The sequence below is a fragment of the Pelobates fuscus genome, chromosome 5 (assembly GCF_036172605.1).
Source record: "Pelobates fuscus isolate aPelFus1 chromosome 5, aPelFus1.pri, whole genome shotgun sequence".
Taxonomy (NCBI): Eukaryota; Metazoa; Chordata; class Amphibia; order Anura; family Pelobatidae; genus Pelobates; species Pelobates fuscus.
The window spans coordinates 123120446-123142896 of NC_086321.1; the positions used below are offsets into that span (position 1 = coordinate 123120446).

Sequence of the window (22451 nt, forward strand, 5' to 3'; positions counted from 1 at the left end):
ATAAACAAAAAAGAAAAATAATAATAAACAAAAAAAAAAACACACGGGAAAATAACCGGGCATGTTTGACATATTCGCCACCAGTTAACACTGTTAAAAGTTTATAAGTATAAATGGACATGGAATGTAAGCTGAAATAGGTAGGGAGCAAGTCCGCGATACATCAGTCATGTCCTTTCATTATCTCGACTTGGAGACTTACCATCTCTGTCTCGGTCTAAGGTTAAAGCCATGGATAGGGAAGGTCCCCTATGACACGTTGTATTCAACAGATGGTACTACCCAATACTTCACCCCCCAGTGGCCCAAGCCAGGCCACTCAGACGTATGCAATATACGTCACCAATTCTAATTGCCTACCGTGTGCTTGTCACGTGGTTTTCAGGCAACTGTATATATGTTTTTTCTGTTATTTTGTTCTTCAGTTCTTAAATCTTACTTTTGTTTTCTTTGTCTTGATTGAGGGAATCACAGTACGGACACATAAAGAGGCTTGCACTCAGGGCCCCAGGGAGATGGTAACTAATAGGGGGACTAAAGTAAAGGTGTATGAACTGCAATTCAGTAATACTGGACAGCATATTAGGTTGTATGTAATATAATGGTGCTGACGTTTCTGTCATTGAACACTAAAGGACTCAACTCCCCAAATAAAAGGAGACTGGCACTATTGGAAGCGAAAAGGGCTAAAGCCCAAATTGTATTCTTCCAAGAAACCCATTTCCAATGGGGTAAAAGACCCAAATTTAATTCCCCTCTATATCCCCTAGACTTTCACTCCTGTTTCTCTAAAAAGAAGCGGGGGGTGTCGATCCTTATCGGGAAAGATGTGGCGTTTGAACTAGTAAAAAAACGCACAGACAAACAGGGAAGATATTTAATTATACAATGTTTGCTGAATAACGCCCCGTACACCTTAATTAACGTGTGTGGCCCTCATACAGCACAAACCACATTTCTCCTTAATATTTTTAATGCATTGGACGAAGGCAGACTAGGGGATGTAGTAATAGGAGGGGACACGAATTTCATCTTGGATACCCAACTGGATACATCCTCTTCACACACAGTGAAAGCATCTACTGAGATAGGCAGGAAAACAACCTCGGGGCACCTCAATCAACTTCTATTAGAGCAGAATTTTATAGACCCATGGAGGGTAACACATTCGCAAGAAAAGGATTTCACATTTCACTCAGTGGCTCATAACTCGTACTCCCGAATAGACCGCTTTTTGATACCTACCTCCTTGATTAGCAACGTTGTCAATACTAGTATAGGCCTGATAACATGGTCGGACCACGCGCCGATCATTCTCCACCTGAATGAACAATTCCCTGCTAAAGGGAGAGGAACTTGGTGGCTTAACGAAAGCCTGCTCAGTGACCCCCAAGTATTAGAAGACCTCCATAGAGAACTGGAAGTATATTTTTTGACCAACTCTCAACCAAACACATCCACAGAAAGTTTGTGGTTAGCCCATAAGGCATATATCAGGGGGGTACTAATTAAGCATGCGAGCAGGGCCAAAGCCGTGCGCATAGCCAAGTATATAACCCTCACTAGCCGCCTCACAAAACTGAATACACTCAATAAAAAAACACCCTCAAAGACACATCTTAGAGAGATTACAGAAGTACGAGCGCAACTACAAGAACTGGAAGTGGCTAAAACAAATTTCTTTCTACGAAGACTTAAAGCAAAATTCTATGAGCAGGGAAACAGAGCAGGGAAAGTACTTGCATCTAGACTTAACCCCTTAAGGACACATGACATGTGTGACATGTCATGATTCCCTTTTATTCCAGAAGTTTGGTCCTTAAGGGGTTAAAAAGCGTAGCCTAGCAACCAAAATAGCTTACGTTCACAATCCCCTGGGTCAGAAAGTTGTAAACCCTGATAAAATTGTACAGGAATTTGCTCAGTTCTACCGCACACTCTATAATCTTAAAGATGATAACCTGACATCCCAACCAACACAAGAACAGATAAATACATTTCTAGAAACAATCCATTTACCTTCGCTGCCCACTGATAAGATCCCTGACCTGATTAAACCAATCTCAGTTGAGGAAGTTACACAAATGATCGCAGACTTACCCAACGCGAAATCACCAGGGCCCGATGGACTCTCCTCCATATACTATAAAACCTTCCAAACTGCTCTTACCCCACATTTAGTGTCTCTGTTTAACCAAGGCTTCACACAAGGTAAATTACCTGGCGAAATGCTACGAGCTCATATAGTTACACTACCTAAACCGGGTAAAAAACCCACGGCATACGCTAACTTCCGCCCAATATCCCTATTGAATATTGACACCAAACTATATGCAAAAATCCTGGCAACTAGACTCAAACACTTACTCCCCACTCTAATCCACTATAACCAATCTGGCTTTGTCAAAGGCAGACAGGGCTCAGACAATTCTAGGCTTCTTCTTAACGTCCTGGAGGGTCTCAACACTAACAAATTGGGAGGACTGCTGCTTGCTTTGGATGCGGAAAAAGCCTTCGATAGGCTCAATTGGCTATACATGAAATCGTCACTAGACAAATTTGGCTTTCCTTCCGCATTCATAAAAGCGATTATGGCCTTATACACCTTCCCAGAAGCTAGTGTCACTAACGCAGGATTCGTATCCCCACCCTTCCCAATTTCGAATGGAACGAGACAGGGTTGTCCTTTGTCCCCCCTGCTTTTTATAATATGTCTAGAACCTTTAGCTCAGATCATTAGGCAGAACCCGAACATTCACGGAGTCACTATCGACGAACATCAATACAAACTCTCATTTGTATTGATTGTAAACTCTCACAGTAAAGGAGTTTAAGCATGCGTGGGATAGGCATAAGGCTATCCTAACTATAAGATAATGCCAGGGACTAATGAAAGTATTTAGAAAACTGGGCAGACTAGATGGGCCGAATGGTTCTTATCTGCCGTCACATTCTATGTTTCTATGTTTCATTGTTTGCCGATGATATTCTGCTGACGCTGACAAGGCCAGAGGTATCACTCCCAAACCTCATGCCCATCCTACAATCTTTTGGCTCTATCTCCTATTACAAACTTAACACGGCTAAGACACAAGCTTTGCCAATTAACCTCCCTTTGGAGAACACGGAGGTGTTAAAAAAGGCCTTCGATTTCGATTGGAGGACGGAGTCGGTAACCTATTTGGGAGTACGAGTTGCCAAATCGATACATACTATATACAAACTAAACCATATTCCTCTCTTAGAAACCATCCGCAAAGACCTGAACTCCTGGAAAGACGTGATGCTCTCATGGGCAGGGAGAGTTAATGCAGTGAAAATGATGGCCCTACCTAAACTACTGTACTTATTTCGTATGTTGCCTGTAACTATTCCACAAAGTTTTTGTACAAAAGTCCAGTCCATCATTAATAGCTTTATATGGGGGAACAAACGTGCGAGAGTAGCGAGTCACACCTTGTATAGACCGTTCCAGATGGGAGGAATGGGGGTGCCGCAGGTGGCCATGTATCACTTGGCAGCCATACTATCCCAGGCAGTAAATCTCCATGCAGACAAGGGACAACTACTTTGGGTCGACATGGTACGCAAACAATGGCCTAAGGAGACACTCCTAGAGTACATGTGGTCCCCACCAGCTAAAAGGGGGAAGGCGCGCATGCTCCTTTCCACAACAAAACTGACGGTACACATATGGGATAAGTTCAGAGCAATTCAGACTAAGACTCCCAGATTTCATAGATTGGCGCCATTAAACGCCATGTCCACAGTGTTACCATGGCTCTCACTATCCACATGGGCAGAAGCGGGCATCACTAGTGTCTCCCAATTGTTTACTGGTACGGAAATCACTCCTTTTGCTGAGCTCCAACAGAAGTACAGCCTAGCTCCTAGATATTTGTTCCCTTACCTCCAAATTAAAAGTGCATTATTGGAGCATGTAGATAGGACCACAGAGGGCAAGGCTGGGGAATCTACTCAGCACTGCGATCTCCTTATGACATGTTGGAAATACCCCCTTAGGCCTAAATTGCTCTCCAGGTGCTACAAAGCAATATCGAACTTCCCACTGTCCCCAAGCCTATCGTTTATGTCCCAATGGGAAAAAGAAAGTGGGACAACTCTTCTTCCCCACAAATGGCTAGCACTAGTTAATGCACTGACTGGGTATACCGCGTGCTACTCACATATTGAAGCTCACAGAAAGCTAATGTACCGATGGTATCTGACACTGGATAAACTTAGCAAAATATACCCAAACACTTCTGACCGATGTTGGAGGTGTCGAGCACAAAAAGGCACGACGCTCCACATATGGTGGGGATGCGACCTTATTCGGCCATTGTGGTTGGAGGTTTCTAGGTTGCTTAGCAAAGTAGATATCATTCTCCCGCTGGAGTTTGGGGCCTGCCTAAGGTTGGACTTCCCGCCAGCTGGACGAAGCAGGAGAAAGCATTGGCCGCACAGGTGATACTGGCAGCTAGAGCTCTTATAGCGCTCAATTGGAAATCAACCAATTGCCCGTCTGAAAAGAACCTCATGGACAAAATCCGACTAAATTATGTATATGACATCTCATCGGCGATAACTGCCGACCAAAAACATAAAATATCTAAAAACTGGGAACCTTGGTGTAGCCGCTTTCAGTTCCAGCCTCCATAAAACCTTCAATAGGCCTCAGATCCAGATCATGTACACACCTGTTACTAACAATCAAAAAAAAAAAAAAGGAACTTTAGGGCAGGGAGCTTCTTATTCCTCCCCCCCCCCTTCCTGGTCGATACCATCGCCTAAGACGACAGCCATAGAAGTCCAAATAGCTGCTGGATAGCAAGCAGATATGGTTCTCCCTCATGTTAGATTCATGTTAGATTGTTTTTTTAAATGTATTCTATTTGCTTTTTCCGTTATTATGTTTTAATTTGGGATGTTCAGGCAGAGCGACGCCTTGACACTTGCGTAATACATCACAGAGTGCCACATTTAGGGGGATATATAGGAGGCATTAATAGTGTAGGTGGAGAGCCTCGTCGAGTAGATAGCCGAAACTTGAGACTACTTGACCCCCCTGAATGCCCAACAAGGTTAGGGTATACAGCAGGTACACGTATCACAGGACAAACAGACACGAGATAACCAGAGCATCGCCCCTGCATGCCTATAAGAGGCTGATAGCTACACTGCCTCAATGACGAGTTACGCTTGAAGGTGGTAAAGAGGGGTATAGGTAACGCCTGTTCTAAATTGGGACGAGCAGAGACTACACTACGCCCAAACCACTGCGTACATAGATAGGTGGTGATGAATAGGAAATATGAATGTCACTGTGTTGTATCAGATCCTTTGTACTGTAACCTTGAACCCCCCACCCTACCCTTTTTTTTTCTTTACCCCCACCCTTTCTATTTTATGATTGAAAAACAATAAACTCAATTAATAAAAAAAAAAAAGAAAGGTTGATAGGTAATTAGCGCTTGTTATGTAGTGTGGTAGGCAGCTTAAACAACCTCACCCAGAGTCTCTCCTATCTGGTCATGAGTGACTCTTTTACAGGGGGAAGTGAGCAGCATCTTGATATAATCCTCAGGTCCATGTCAATATGAAACAAAAGAAAGAGGACAAGAAACAAGGGGATATAGAGTAGTAGATTAATGTTTGCAGAAAAAAGAAAGAATTGCACTTACAGTGTGTGGAGCTGTTAATGAATCTCCTATTGATGCACCTGGGCGGTAAAATCCCTGCCTGTGGATATGAACTTGGTGTCTTGGTCCCAAGGAGGGTAGTCCATTTGCACAGGGAGAAAAGCAAGCAATTACACTACTATAGTATAGTATTTTGGATATTTTAGTGTGAAGTTAATGTGTACAAAGTGCACACTCACATTTATTGGAGCCTTCTGGTGACTCGTAGTGAATAACATGGAATGGAATCCACCAGTCTTTGATATACGTGCGTTTCACACTCTTAGATGTATATAGATAGAACAAAAACATAAAATATAGTGCCTACAGCATATTAAATAAATTAAAATAACAAGAAATGTACTCACTGACTTAAAGCAAAAAAATTTTTTGCTCAATCCAAAAGGCATAGGTGGTATAATCCATACCAAGGAAAATTATGTAGAAACACTAGGGTAAAAATAGGAAGGTTCAAAGGTATTAAAAATGCACTAATGTTATTGACAAACAACTATAAAAACAATAAAAATAGAAGAAAATAAAACACGAGCAGGTTTCACCCTGTAAACAAGCTTTTTAAAAGTGTTACAGACAAGAGTAATTACGTGTCTGTTAGTCCACCCATTGTACAGCGCTACAGAATTTGCTGGCACTATATAAATAATAAAATGATAATAATAATAATAATAGTCACAAGGCATCATAGCCAGGTGATAGTCCAAAAAGCATGAAAATAATTCAAAGTTAATAATAAACATTCATAAGTAACAAGAGGGGGAATTCAACCCTCATTCATGATATTAAAAGTCAGGGGCGAGCTGGGCCGGGGGGCAGGGAGGCAATTGCCCCCCAGGCCGCCCCAAACCATTTTAAGGCCGGCCCTTTAAATGCTGCAGCCGCCTGAGCGCTCTGTTAAGAGGCTCAGGCGGCTGCAGCACATCTTCTCCCCTCCCCTGTAGCGTGGCCGAGCTCCTCTCCGGTGCAGTGGCCGGCCGGAGTCATAGGAAAGTGCACACTCAGTGTGCACCATCCTGTCAGTCCGGCCGGTTACAGGAAACAGAAACTCCTGTTCCGCGCGGAACAGGAGTTTCTGTTTCCTGTAACCGGCCGGACTGACAGGAAGGTGCACACTGAGTGTGCACCTTCCTATGACTCCAGCCGGCCACCGCGGACCGGAGAGGAGCTCGGCCACGCTACAGTGGAGGGGAGGGGAGGTGAGGGGGGGGTTAAGAAGAAGGGGGAGGGGTGGGGAATTAAGAAGAAGGAGGGAGGGTGGGAGATTAATAAGAAGAGGGGGGGGGATTAAGAAGAAGGAGGGAGGGGTGGGGAATTAAGAAGAAGGAGGGAGGGGTGGGGAATTAATAAAAAGAGGGGGGGAATTAAGAAGAAGGAGGGAGGGTGGGGGATTAATAAGAAGAGGGGGGAATTAAGAAGAAGGAGGGAGGGTTGGGGAATTAAGAAGAAGGAGGGAGGGGTGGGGAATTAAGAAGAAGGAGGGAGGGTGGGGGATTAAGAAGAAGGAGGGAGGGTGGGGGATTAAGAAGAAGAGGGGGGAATTAAGAAGAAGGAGGGAGGGGTGGGGAATTAAGAAGAAGGAGGGAGGGGTGGGGAATTTAGAAAAAGGAGGGAGGGTGGGGGATTAATAAGAAGAGGGGGGAATTAAGAAGAAGGAGGGAGGGTGGGGGATTAATAAGAAGAGGGGGGGATTAAGAAGGAGGGAGGGTGGGAGATTAATAAGAAGAGGGGGGAATTAAGAAGAAGGAGGGAGAGTGGGGGATTAATAAGAAGAAGGGGGAGAGGTGGGGGATTAAGAAGAAGAGGGGGGAATTAAGAAGAAGGGGGAGAGATTAAGAAGAAGGGGGAGGGGGGGGGGATTAAGAAGAAGGGGGAGGGTGGGGGATTAATAAGAAGAGGGGGGAATTAAGAAGAAGGGGAGAGGTGGGGGATTAAGAAGAAGGGGGGAATTAAGAAGAAGGGGAGGGGTGGGAGATTAATAAGAAGAGGGGTGATTAAGAAGGAGGGGTGGGTGGGATTAATAAGAAGGAGGGGTGGGGGGGATTAAGAAGAACAGTGGGGGAGGGTGGGGGGGTTAAGAAGAACAGGGGGTGGGGGATCAAGAAGAACGGGGGGTGATTAAGAAGAACAGGGAGGGGTGATTAAGAAGAACAGGGGGGTGGGGGATTAAGACGAACAGGGGGGGGTGGGGGGATTAAGAAGAACAGGGGGAGTGGGGAGATTAAGAAGAACAGGGGGAGTGGGGAGATTAAGAAGAAGAACAGGGGGTGGGGGATTAAGAAGAACAGGGGGGTGGGGGGATTAAGAAGAACAGGGGGGAATTAAGAAGAACAGGGGGATTAAGAAGAACAGGGGGATTAAGAAGAACAGGGGGATTAAGAAGAACGGGGGGATTAAGAAGAACGGGGGGGAGTAAGAAGAACACAGAGAGGAGGGGGGAGAGTAAGAAGAACACAGGGAGGGTGGGGGAGTGAGAAGAACACAGGGAGGGTGGGGGAGTAGGAGGGAACACAGGGAGGTTGGGGGAGTGAGAAGAACACAGGGAGGGTGGGGGGAGTGAGTAGAAAACTGGGGGGAGTGAGTAAGATCACATGGGGGGGAGGTGAGGAGAACCGGAGGGGAGTGAGGAGAACGGGAGGGGAGTGAGGAGAACACATGGAGGAGGGGAGTGAGAAGAACACAGGGAGGGAGGGGGTGAAAAGAACACAGGGAGGGAGGGGGTGAAAAGAACACAGGGAGGGAGGGGGTGAAAAGAACACCGGAGGTTTGGGGGGGGTGAGAAGAGCACAGGGAGGGTGGATGAGTGTGAGAAGTGACTGCTAGGGGAGAGGGGGAGCGGGGGTGGAGAGACCACTAAGGGGCAGGGGAGAGCTCTATAGGACAGGGGCCAGGACAGGGAGCTCTTTCACACTACGTGCACACACACACACACACAATGCATCCCTATACGTACACAGAAACACACAATGTATCCCTACACACACAGAAACACAACATGCTTCCCTTACACACAGAGAAACACAATGCATCCATTACACACAAAGACAATGCATCCTTTGCACACATACACAGAAACACACAATGCAAACCTTACACACACATGCAAACACACACACTGCTTCTCTTACATATACACAGAAACACAATGCATTTCTTACACACACTCAATGCACACACTTACAGACACACACCTTGCATCCCTTATGCATACAAACACAGATTCACACAATACATCCCTTATACACAAACACACACTGCTTCCACTACAAACAAATACACTGCATCACCTACACAAACTGGTATCCCTATACACTACCTACCATAAGCACACACATTAGATCCTCTACAATAACACATAACACATCCCCTACACACTCCACTCCCTGTGAGCGAACTCATGGGTGCAACATGTAGGTGGACTTTTAGGTGGGCCTTATGGGCATACTCACCGTCAGGCCCTGGGGCCCAGACCTTGAGCTGTGTAAGGGGCCCAAAAAAAATGGAGCTGCTTCCCATTCTACTAGAACTTTGAATTTTGTGACTACAGTTACAAGCAGCCTCCAGAGATCCTGTTCTACACCAGACCAGTGGAGCCAAACTGCAGCCCATGACCATCCTCATCTGATTGTAAGTAGGCAATCCAGGATATTATTAGTGACACTAATCTATAATTTACCTCACATTAAAGGGACACTATAGTCCCCAGAACCACTTCAGCTTAATGAAGTGGTTCTGGTGTCTATAGCCTGTCCCTGCAGGCTTTTTAATGTAAACACACACTGTGTGCAGCATTGGCATTAGTTCATATGGCAGATCATATAGGTGGGGCATTGTGATGTCACATGGGGGGGTGGCAAATTTTTATTTTTCCTAGGGCGGCAAAAATCCTGGGCAGGTGCATCAGTCTACTGGTAACCCACAGGAGGGGAGTGCACTGATTGCACAGCACTCTCCTCCTGCCCAGATCCGTTTTTACCGCAGTACAAGTGCCCTCTGCCCCTAATTTACAGTGGCTCACACTCACAGCAAGCAGTGCCTGGAGCCCTTTGCAGAGACGGGAACAAAGAGGTTCTGCGGAAGCTGGCCGTCCTGCAAGCATTACATTAAACAGCTGTTCCCCATCCAGCCACAGGTGACGTTGTGCTGGGAGACTGTGATTACTCTTCACTTCCTCCCAGCCTACAGAGCAGCGCATGGGAGAGAGTGAGGAGGAGGCATGATTTAATCTTACAATAAATCCTCTAAGAAAAACCTTTATAAATTTGGAGGGATCAGCTCTGTTTCGACAGTTTATTGGTGTTTACTCTGATGTCTGTATTAATATTGAGGGATGTCTAAGTAGTAACGTCAGTGTGTGTCAGCAGGGCCAGCCGTTGGGGTGGGCAAGCTGTGCGGTCACGCAGGGTGCCATGACAACAGAGGCGCTCGGTAGCCAACACAGCTCACAAGTTGGGGACACCAGCATATTCAATTGAAACGATTCGCTGGTGGTCCACTGGTGCGCACCAGCAGTAGGTGCAGTCAGATCATATCCTCTCCCTTGTGGTTCCGGCGCTCAGTTAATAAGTCAGAGCACAGGCTCAGAGATTCTCAGCCTGTGCTCTGACAACATTGAAAGTCAGAGCCGTGAAGGAGTGGGTATGGCAAAGAGCTACTGATTAGCATAACATCAATATCCGTTATAAAACCAGGAAAAGGTGGGCATGGATGGTGAACTGATTTGGTGGTGCAATGGGCCACTTGACTGGTTTTGCCCCCCAGGTCTAAGGCTGCCAGCCCTCCCCTGTTAAAAGTCAAAAACAAGGTCTGTGGCTTAAGAGAGATAAAACTATTTTGTGTAGATGGTGTACCATTATAGGGTTGTGGTCCGTGTCACGTGATCAGCGTGACCCCAGCGTCAATAGATAAAAATGGTGAAGTACAGCCCTAGTGGGATGGAAGAGAAATAATTGCTAAAACGAGTGATTGAGAGCCAAAACCGGCTCTATGGGGCTATAGTAAAATTGCGCCACGGCTCGCTTTATGTGACAGGCACGGCCACCGTGTTATAAAGTTAGTTAAAGAATAGAGGTGGTGGCTGGATAGCCTAAGTGAAGGGTACATGGGGAGCATAGTTAATTTATAAGAATGAGGGCTCTATGAGGATAGTGATGGTCCGGCTACAACAAAATGGCATCAGAGCCTATATGAGGAAGGGTAGAGGGGCATGTCATAAAAAAATATTTAAAAGTAGGAAAATATTAAAAAAGAAAAAAAAAAAAAAGGATATGACATAAAACAAAATTATGTCAATAAATAATATATATGAAAATTCCCAAAATGGAATTATAGAAATCCACATGTATGTCAAGGACAATATTGTGTATAAATGAGCATCAGATGAAGTATTAATAAATACTGAAGCCACAGATACATAATTAAAAAGTTAAATAACCAAGGGGTTTATCCCATGGAGAGGTTTCTGCAGTGTTCAGCAACTCTAGTTTTTAGATGTATAGTGTTCATGCTCACGTATTGTAAGCCACATGGGCATTCCAACATGTAAATAACTTTTTAAGAATTGCAAGTGATGAGGTTTTTTATATTTTACTTTTTTTTTTGAATGATCAGACTTAAATTCATATATTCTCGTGTTGTTGTTATTAGTACTTTTGCATTACATACGGTCCCTGCATTTATAGAAACCTTTTTTTTTTTTTAATCTAAAAAAGAATTGTCATAGGTGATAGTTTTCTTTGTAAACATTTTTGTGAAACATGTTTTAACATTAGGAGCACTACTGAAAATAATGTTCGGTTTATCTGAAGGCATATTTTTAGTATCTCGCCTTGCTTTAGAATTCCCTAGTGCTTTGTCTTTTAATATTTTTTTTTTAATTTTGATGCTTTATCATTAAAATCAAGAATAATGGGCATTGTGGATTTTGCCTTGTCCAAACCCTTATAGTCTAGTATAATATATTACAATATCCTCTAGACTGTAAGCTCGTTTGAGCAGGGCCCTCATCAATCCTATTGTTCCTGTGTAATTGTCTAATTTATTGTAAATCTCCCCCTTTCATAAATTTTTAAAGCGCCACGGAATTAGTTGGCGCTATATAAATACCAATAATAATAATAAATCCAGCTGTGCAATTTTATTGATTAGTGTATCTATCTTTTCAACATCATATTTTGCCTCTGAAAAGTCCTTACATAATGAGAGTCAATGTACTTGAAAGGTGTTGCCTTTTAACCCCTTAAGTACACATGACATGTGTGACATGTCATGATTCCCTTTTATTCCAGAAGTTTGGTCCTTAAGGGGTTAAGTAATAATGTGGCTTTTTCTAATAAACATGTATATTTTTTACCTACTGTTCATGCTACAGTGATTTATTTGTCTGTCTTTCTCCCTGGTCTGGGAGAGAAGTAAGATATAAACAATACCACTGCCTAGATTTACCTGCATTCCAATTATTCTTGTGAGTGAAAGCATTGCATTAATATTTCAAATACTTATCATCATCACTATCATTTATGGTTTTGTAAAGTTCTCTTACACCAGTCTTTCTCCTCTAATTTCAAATGTCTTAATAATGCTCACTGAGGAAATGGTTTGAAATGCGTCAATTCTTGCACTTCTTTCCCTCTACAATTGAATTGGTGTATCTCATTGCTTCTCTGCTATCTCAGAGTAACATTAATCACTTTGAAAAATGTCAGATTGTGCTATCACAAGTGAAAGAAACACAAACCATCCCCGTGAACGCAGAAAATCCCTATACTCCGGTTTCACATAACATGGACACTTATACTTGCTATCATATCAAACTTTATGATGCTACCTTGTGTCATGGGTATGTTAAAAAAATAAATGATGGATTCTCTTTCAGATAATTTCCCCCTGGGGTCACATATTTTATAAAGTATGACCATTGCTAGAGACATTAGCAAAGACAAAATGCATTTTGTTGCTTCTGTTCCAAGTTGCTGTCACAATTTATAGTTTCCTGAATTCCAGATATTAATGGATAATAGTAAGAAAAGAGATCAGAGAAATGAAATGATGGCGATCTTAAGCATGTGATCAGATGATATGTGTCTTTTGTAGCGGATGGTGCATAATAAAGGTATCCAATAAAGAAACATGTCACCTTTACACAGAGTCAGGTTTACAGAATGTCACAAAGTTCCCAAGATCATTGGGGCACTGTTCATATAAATGATGCCATTCCAGGAAGGGTCTCGATTTGTTATGGAAGAAAATGTTTATAGCTGGCAGTATAGAATAAGACTTGGAGTCAAGCAGAGGCGTAACTAGAAATCACTGTGCCCTGGTGTGAAAATTGCCCTGGGCCCCCAAGCGTCATATCCCCCCCCCAACCGTTTTATGTGTTTCATCCCCCCCATGTGCCTCTGTCCCAGCCAGCCCCCCCCCCCCCCATGTGTATGATTCCCTCCATCCCAGTAAGTAGTGTCTGTTTCTGTGTGTGTGTAAAGGATGCGTTGTGTGTTTCTGCATGTGTAAGGGATGCATATTGTGTGTGTGTATGAATATTGTTTGTGTGCGTGTAGGGATGCAGTGTGTTTCTGTGTGTGTGTGTGTGCGCGTGTAGGGATGCATTGTGTGTGTGTGTATGTAGGGATGCATTGTGTGTGTGAGAGCGTGTTTGCTGGGTAGGATTGGGGCTGTTTGGGCTAAAAAGGACCAGCATCCAGGGACGGGGCAGCATATTCCATGGTGGTCCGGTGGTGCTGCAGAAGCTTTCTGCCTTCACCTCTACTGGGTGAAGGCTCTTCCCGCCAGTCCCAGCGCCATGTGGAATCGAGTGTTGCTGTGGTTACCACGGCAACGCTCAGAAAGCCGGAACTCATTGCTTAGGTGAAGGCAGAGAGCCTCCTTCCCTTCCTGCTGCGCAAACTCTGCAAAGACCCAGGAGGGAGCTCAAAAGATCTCCCTGACCGGGTCTGTGTGCATTTAAGGGGCCAGGCTCGCACAGTCCTCAGGTGGCCTAGGCCCCTTACATGCACACAGACCCAGTCCAAGACATCCTCTCCAAATAGCGCCATGATTGCTCCATGAGCCCCAGGAATGGAGGCATCCGTTACAATGGTGTTTTGCAAGATCAATGCTGACTAAAACTGAATTTACAATTGCTTTTGTGACTCTCCCTCACTTCCGCACATAAAGTCAAGCCCTGGAGCACACCGTTTTGGTAATGTACTCTGTAGAGGCGCATGAAATAGATCAGTTACCAAATGAGGCAAAGATTTTAAAATATTTTCTGTAGTTACAGGGGCAATACCAAAGGGACTATGGTATTGTTGACACTTTAATCCATATATAATTACAACACTATGAGGGCACTAGATGTTTATGAGAGTATACTCTTGCTTGTAGATTCAGAGTTGGTCATTCTAACATATTTGTGAAATTTAGAGCTTTGAGTGCTGTGTTATTGTATTTTATTCCGTAAGTGCCTGAACAGGTAGCATAATAAGAGCCTCACTTATTGTACAGATATTTAAGCAGGAACTATTGAGAATATAAGCAAAGCATCAAAATGAACACAATATTTTTATTACTGTGTTTTATTATTTTAAAGGCTGCAGATGGTTTCAAATTACCATATACCGTACAGGAGAATCACTTGGTTTAATTTTATTGAACGAACAAACTGTTGTTCAGAGAATACTTTTCCAAATAAACATTTTATTAAAAAGCGCAGATGTTTAACAGAATTCTGTAATACGATAGTTTCTTGATTGCTGACAATGTAAGTTCCAACACATAATACCCTCACTGAAAGAATTAGATATGACTATGACTATAGATTAACTTTTCTAAAACAGTGATGGATCTTGCTTAGCAGAATATAAAAATATTCATATGTTTCCAGGTCCTTAACCCCTTAAGGACTGAGCCAAATGTACACGTTTTGATCAAATTAAAACAAACAAAACTTGGAATTTGACTATATGTCTGTTCAACCATAATTCACCTCTTTCATATTAAGTGCACCCACACTTATTATATATCATTTTATTCAGAAGAAATAGGGCTTACATTTAACATCAATATTTAGCTATGAAACATAATTTAATATGAATAAAATATAAAAGAAATTAAGAAATGTTATTTTTTTAAGTTCTGCATGACATTTTAACTGTGAATGTCATAATACTGTTTGCTTTTACTGCAATAAAATACACATATTTGTATTCAGCGATGTCTCACGTGTAAAAGAGTACCCCCTATGTACAGGTTTTATGGTGTTTTGGGAAGTTTCAGGGTCAAATATAGCATTTTATATTTTTTTGTTTTTTCACATTGAAATTTGCCAGATTGGTTAAGTTGCCTTTGAGACCGTATGCTAGCCCAGGGATGAGAATTACCCCCATGATGGCATACCATTTGCAATAGTAGACAGCCCAAGGTATTGCAAATGGGATATATACAAACACTGGCCAAAGTTAGCGTTCATATTTGTTCGTGTGTGAAAAATGCAAAAACAAATTTGAACGTCAATTTTGGTCAGTGTTTGTGACTATTAAAAGAGATTTGCCTTGGGTTGTCTACTATTGCAAATGGTATGCCATCATGGGGCTTATTCTCATTCCTGGGCTAGCATACTTTCTGCCTGGGTGATCAGGCAGGTCCCGCAAATTGCAATTAATAAAATGACTTAATTATGTAAAAATATTACATAAATATATACATAAAATTAATATATATATACGTATGTATTTATGTGTATATATATATATATATATATATATATATATATATAATTTTTTTAAATAATTTTTATTTATATATATATATATATATATTATATATATAGTGATATATACATATATTTATGTATATAGATATATATTATTTCTAAGTGTATTTTGATATCTATATATATTAATATGAAAATACAGTTAGAACGAAATTACACATACTGTTTTCATTTTTAACATATTTATATATTTATTTTAGATGATATATATAATTATATATATTTAATTAATATCATTCTACATGTATTTTGATAATATATATAATTATGTATATTAAAATACATTTAGTATAATATATATATATATACACACACTTATACTAAGTGTATTTTAATATACATCAATATATATTATCAAAATACACGTAGAATGATATCAATTAAATATATCATCTAAAATAAATAAATATATAAATACGTTAAAAATGAAAAATAAAAATGATTAATAATTTAAAAATATATATACAGTATGTGTAATTTCGTTCTAACTGTATTTTCATATTAATATATATAGATATCAAAATACACTTAGAAATAATATATATCTATATACATAAATATATGTATATATCACTATATATATATATATATATATATATATATATATATATATATATATATATATATATATATATACATAAATACATACGTATATATATTTTAATTTTATGTATATATTTATGTAATATTTTTACATAATTAAGTCATTTTATTAATTGCAATTTGCGGGACCTGCCTGATCACCCAGGCAGAAAGTATGCTAGCCCAGGAATGAGAATAAGCCCCATGATGGCATACCATTTGCAATAGTAGACAACATATATATGATTAAGTATATACTATTTAATTTTAAACTGTTTACTATTTCATTTTAAACAGTTTTTAACCTTTCTTAACCGGTTTTTAACGTCGCGTTCACATGGCCCAGGAGGGCCAGATCAGTAGCAGTGGGGACTCCCTGGGATTCCAGGTAAGAACCCCCTATCATGGTAAGTGGTCAGTGTAACGGATCGCCTGGCACCCCGACTGGGTACCTCCGTTAATGGATGCTCCTAGCGCTTCCTGAGGACTCCAAGCACTCTGGCAGACACCACAATCACCGAACCGATTCAGCATATGAATCTTCTCAAGCATAGGAATACTGTAGACCGTTGAATAGGAACCATATGAATAGGCTTACACTCCTAGCAGTCAACTGGAACAGCATGCAATAAATCCTTCCCCCAATAATGAGACGACACTTCACTTTGAGGGTAAAACAGGAACTCTGGACTAGCACATCCAGCCTGGCTTTTATTACAAGAGTACACATACAGGCCACACCCAAGGGGAGGCATAAAATAACCAATAGTATCACGGGTGCAACCCACACATCCCCTCCCCTTAGTGTGACACATAATCCCATTATTCATACAGTTTAAACATAACTTTTACACAATATCTATAACTTCTAAAATATACATGTCACAAACATAAAACATACATTTTCTTACTTAGCATACTTCAATTAGTAATACTCTCAAAAATCATCCCAATCCCTCCAGTAGATCAATAGTTAGCTGGAGGTCCCTTTATGACAGACCGCAAGCACATTTTCCTGCCCAAAACAGTTCCATGGATTTGGGCTGTGCGGTCGGTCAATTACTGGCATAAAAACGGCTAAGTCCCATTCGAAGTGTGCCTGTACTTCGACTTTAGTCGAAGTGTCAAAGTGGAGGGGATGGTAAGGGTCGGCGGTGTTCGAAGTTAAAATGGCCGCCGCCACGTGGTCCTTTGTCCGATGCCGGCCGCTTCGACGACTTCGACAACTTCGGCAACTTCGGCACTTCGACAGCTTCGACATAGACATAGCATGCCTGCCGTCCTTAAGGGGTTAAATGGGCTTTTTAAATCACCATTAACCACTGCAGGTCACTGTAGTGGTTATGGTGCCAGCAATTCTCTGGTTAGCTGTCAATCTATTTTTGAGCAGTTTGGCAAAAGCGAAGATTCATCTGTGGCTGGACCATTTATCTTATAATACTATTAGCATTATCATCAATGTTGCTAAAGTTTGAATGGCATTCGACTGACATGCTCAGGCAATGAATGTCAACTAAATAGAGATGGAATTGATATTGGTAATTTAGAAGAATAATTTAATTTGTGATAGAGAAAGATGGGATGCGGTGGTCCGGGGTGCAGCGATGGTCCAGGATGCGATGGTCCAGGCTGTCATATTTTTTCACAAGCTCTTGGCAGTCCATCTGCCAGGAGCCCATGTCGAAGCTGTACTCTTGTGGATCTGTGAGAGTGCAACACTGATGTCTATGGGAAATCTGTGATATCCAGGGAGCCTCCATAGATATTTCCTTGCCATGAGCAAGAAAATGCCTTATTTACAGACGTGACCAAACTTGCTGGTGGAAGCTTCGCATTTGTCATGAAATGCAATGGATTATAAGCTTCAATGAGCTTCTTATGCAGCTCTGCAAGGTTAGGCATTTTTGTTTGGACTAGGGCAGTGATGGCTAACCTTGACACCATAAATTGTTTCTGGACTACATTTCCCATGATGCTCAGCTAGCTTTTAGACTCTAAAAGCTAGCTGAGCATCATGGGAAATGTAGTCCAGAAACAATTTATGGTGTCAAGGTTAGCCATGACTGGGCTAGGGGTTATTTCAGCTGATTGGAGCATGGTGGTGCGAGAAGCTAAAATGGCACAAATCTGAGCTCTATAAAGAGGTGTCTTGAGCATTTCACCTGACTGCGTCTGAGATTTTGGAAACAGAGTTAGTGACACAAAATCATAATTACTGTCCTCCCTTATTATTATGTCTATTATTTATTTATTTAGTTATTTCTTTATTATTTACTGATTTGTCTTCTAAAAAAAGTAGTTTTTTTAGGAATTAAGAATTGTTTTTATCCTGGTGCGTTGTTAGGGGTACGGTTGTTCTTTTTTTTGAAGGAGAATAGACCTTTATGACCAAGTCATTTGGAGGTTGGCTATTAGCCAAATGGCTTGGTAAGGTATACTGTATTAATGTTATGATTAAAGTTTTATTTATTTATATGTTCTTAGTAACCCTTAATAAATATGCAAAGACTTTACGGCAATGAATATCATCTATTATGTCATGAGTTTTATTTATTAAAGTGGATCTGTCAATTTTGGGGGATTTGCATGTTTTTGCTGTGGGGTGCTAGGGAGGTAAATTTTACTTACCTACAATTGTCCCTTGCAGCCACAGCAATCTTCACGATGCAGGCATAGGCGTGCGCAGCCCATTGCATAAGGGTGTGCACCCTAAAGCACAAACACACACACCGTTAGTGTGTAAGGGTGATGTATGCATGTGGGTGTATGTGTAATGGTGATGTTAGTGTGTGCTGTGTGTGGGTGCTGTGTGTGTGAGGGTGCTGTTTGTGTATATTTGTTTGGAGGGACTGTGGGAGTTGGGGGGGCCGTTTAGGAAATAGCCCCCCTTCCATCTTACCTTTTATAGGTGCCATCCCTGCTAGTCTGCTCCGACCTCGCGAGAGGAACCCAGCAGAGCTGCTGGTTAGAGCTCCCCGGTTCCTCTCCTGCCTCCCTCTCTGTCTGTGGGCCAGTGAGGGAGATCTTTGATCTCCCTCACCGGCCCATGGAGGCACATAGCATGGGCCGCAGGGATTAGGAAGTGCTCAGGCACACCTGGCACACCCGTGCGCACACTTATGGATGCAGGTCCTCGAGCTTCAGTTGCCAGAAGCTACATTGTGTATCCGCAACAGTACAACACATGACCGCGGGATTCTCCATAGACAAAGCTTGAATCCCACAGCTGTGGGATGGCTGCTGAGATTGGACAGAGAACAACGGAGCTCCTCCTTTCTTTTTCAACCTCTGGCTTTACCATAAGAGAAAGTAGTCTCTACTTTGTCTTTTGGTATCTCTGGATTGTGTTGGAATTTCAATGATATTCCAAAGCAGTCTTATTCAGTACATCATAAAGATTATAAATTTATGAAATACTAAAAAGTGACAGGTCCGCTTTAATATTTCATGTGCTACATAGCTTTTGTCGATGCAGAGATTTACCATAAGACAAAGTAGTCCATCTTTTGACTTAGTTGAACATTCAACGATTTTCCAGCACATTCTTCAAGAGAATTTCCTATCAATTTAATCTTTATGAGAAGCTCAAGGGAGGGGAGTGAAACTGTCACTACTGTTAGAAGAAACAGACTCTCTTTCAGCTACAATATGTTCTGAGGAAATAGAATAGATCGTTTAGAATATAGAAAAAGAAATGGAAGCAAAAAAAGGAAAAATAGGGCTAAGGCAGTAAAATAAAACTAGATATGATCAATAAATAAAACAATATAGAACGAGAATATTCAAATTAAACATACTTGGATCTCATTGCCATTTGTCTGTCATTTGGACACACCCAGCGGTTAGAGGAATTTCCTATCACGGTGTCAGTCATGGTTAATTCTTAAGAACCTAACAGAACAAACAAAGACACCAAACATTATTAAAACAGCTTCAAACATACAGTATAGCTTCATGTCAAATTGAAATGCATTTACTTTAACACAATAAAATATGCCATCTCATATGCCTGTGTATGATGAAATATGCATTGATATGTGAATTAATTTTACTTTGCGGTCTGATGTATTTTAAACCGCATGTTTCTTTACTACCCCTTCATAGATCCAAAAATAAAAAAATTGCCAATGACCAATAACGTCTGTACATGTGAATAGTATGAATTAATTCTGGCCAAGATAATACAACTATTTCAGCATAAAGCCCACTGAATAGACTTAATTGCTCACAGCTTCTCAGCTAATGAATTCCATGCAAACTAGGACAATAAAAGAAATTATATATATATATATATATATATATATATATATATATATATATATATATATATATATATATATATATATATATATTGTAAAAGGGCTAATTCTGCTTTAGAAATAGGTTCCTAATCACTGAAACAATATTGGAAGTTTAAAAAAGTAGGTGCCAACCTGCGTGCTGCAGTGGTTATGGTGCCAAGATTGTCCCTTTAACTAAACAAAATGCATGCATTTATTGGTTTGGATGCAGAACTGTGCTACCATTTTTTGAATATTGATAATTAAGTTTACTTAATAAAATGTTAAACATTTTGCTACAAGAAAGACATTTAGTAGGATGTTTATTTGTGATTTTAACACGTAACACATTGAATGCTACTGGCATCATTTTGCAAAATTACGCGACACGACAATTTAAGTTTCTGAGAGATTTATTAATTTAACAAAGTAACCAGGACAAGTAAATTAGGACTCATGAATAACTCAGCAAAAACATTATATGCAAACCGGTAGCAATATGAAAAAATAAAATGCCCCGCTTAGCTTTATTTATATGGAAATAGAATACTGGGGGGAAAATGGCAAAGTTATCAATAAATCTAGTTTATTTGGCTTCTAGTATTTAATATGGTATGTGATATTTTACTAACAGTGACTTACAAGTATGTGATTTCATGGCAACAACTAATGAAATGTGCAGATGAGGACAATAGGCTCATAAATCTAATGGAAAGGTTCTTAGAAAATGTCAAGTAAACGATAAGGTTACACATTTACAAGAACACCTCGAATACGTATTCACCATGTTTGCTTTGAGGGACTGCTGCAGTCCAGTTTATAATGTAAAGTGTAACTTGTACAATTTGCTGACATCAACCATGTCTCCCTGTTTCTCCCCCATGCAGTGAATCTCAGCTGTGTGAGGATTATGGACCTTATGCAGCCAGGGCCGGCGCTACCATAAGGCGGCCCAGGCGGCCGCCTTAGGGCGCACCGGCCCTGGGGGCGCAAAATCAGGCTGACCGGAAGGAGGGAAGCGCACTGCGCTCCCCTCCAACCGACGACCTTTTGTAGCGTGGCCGAGCGCCCGGTTCTGCGGGCGCGCGAGGGAGCACTCTCCCATGTGTGCTTCCTCTTCAGCTCCCTCGCGCGCCACATACTGATACCGGAGCCGGAAGATGACGTCATCTTCCGGCGCCGGCATCCCTACGCGGTGCGCGAGGGAGCTGAAGAGGAAGCACACATGGGAGAGTGCTCCCTCGCGCCCGCCCGCCAGCCCGGGAGACAGCCAGCCCGGGAGACAGCCAGCCAGCCACCAAGGGAGACAGCCAGCCAGGGAGCCAGCCAGCCAAGGAGCCCAGGAGCCCAGCAGCACCACTGGACCCCAGGGAATCGCTTCAGCACTCCAAAAAGGTAAGGAGGCTGGGGGATTAAATTAAAAAAAAACATGTGTTAGTGTTAGTGTGTGTGTGTGTGTGTCTGCTAGTGAGTGTCAGTGTGTGTGTCTGCTAGTGTCAGTGTGTGTGTCTGCTAGTGAGTGTCAGTGTGTGTCTGCTAGTGAGTGTCAGTGTGTGTCTGCTAGTGAGTGTCAGTGTGTGTCTGCTAGTGTGTCTGCTAGTGAGTGTCAGTGTGTGTCTGCTAGTGTGTCTGCTAGTGAGTGTCAGTGTGTGTCTGCTAGTGTGTCTGCTAGTGAGTGTCAGTGAGTGTGTCTGCTAGTGAGTGTCAGTAAGTGTGTTACTGTGTGTCTCTTACTGAGTGTGTTTGTGTGTGTATTAGTGAGTCTGTTTGATGTCTGTTAGTGAGTGTGCGTTTGTCAGTGAGAGTGTATGTTTTGTAAGTGAGTGTGTATGTATGTCTGTCGCTGAGTGAGTCTGTCAGTAAATGTGTGTGTCTGTTAGCTGGTGTGTATGCATCTGTTCGTGAGAGTGTGTGTGTGTCTTCAGCACTTACCTTTCTCTAGCGCTGGACTCCCTTGGCGCTGGGGATCCCTCCGCCTCTCAGCTCCGAATGCTCTTGCCGCGCATGCATTCAAACCGCCCATAGGAAAGCATTACTCAATGCTTTCCTACGGACGTTCAGTGTTTTAGAATAGCGGAAGCTCCTCTAGCGGCTGTCAGTGAGACATCCACTAGAGGCTGGATT

General features: G+C 41.9%; 1 protein-coding gene across 2 annotated transcripts in view; it reads right to left on the reverse strand.

The window, feature by feature from the left end:
* Window positions 1-22451, reverse strand: part of RPH3A (rabphilin 3A) — a 231665-nt gene that overhangs the window by 128671 nt on the left and 80543 nt on the right. For both annotated transcript variants that reach the window (XM_063454214.1, XM_063454213.1), the window contains exon 2: window positions 19845-19938. In XM_063454214.1, the coding sequence (XP_063310284.1) occupies window positions 19845-19921 (77 nt within the window). In that variant the 5' untranslated portion in view covers window positions 19922-19938. The remainder of the gene's footprint in view (window positions 1-19844; window positions 19939-22451) is intronic.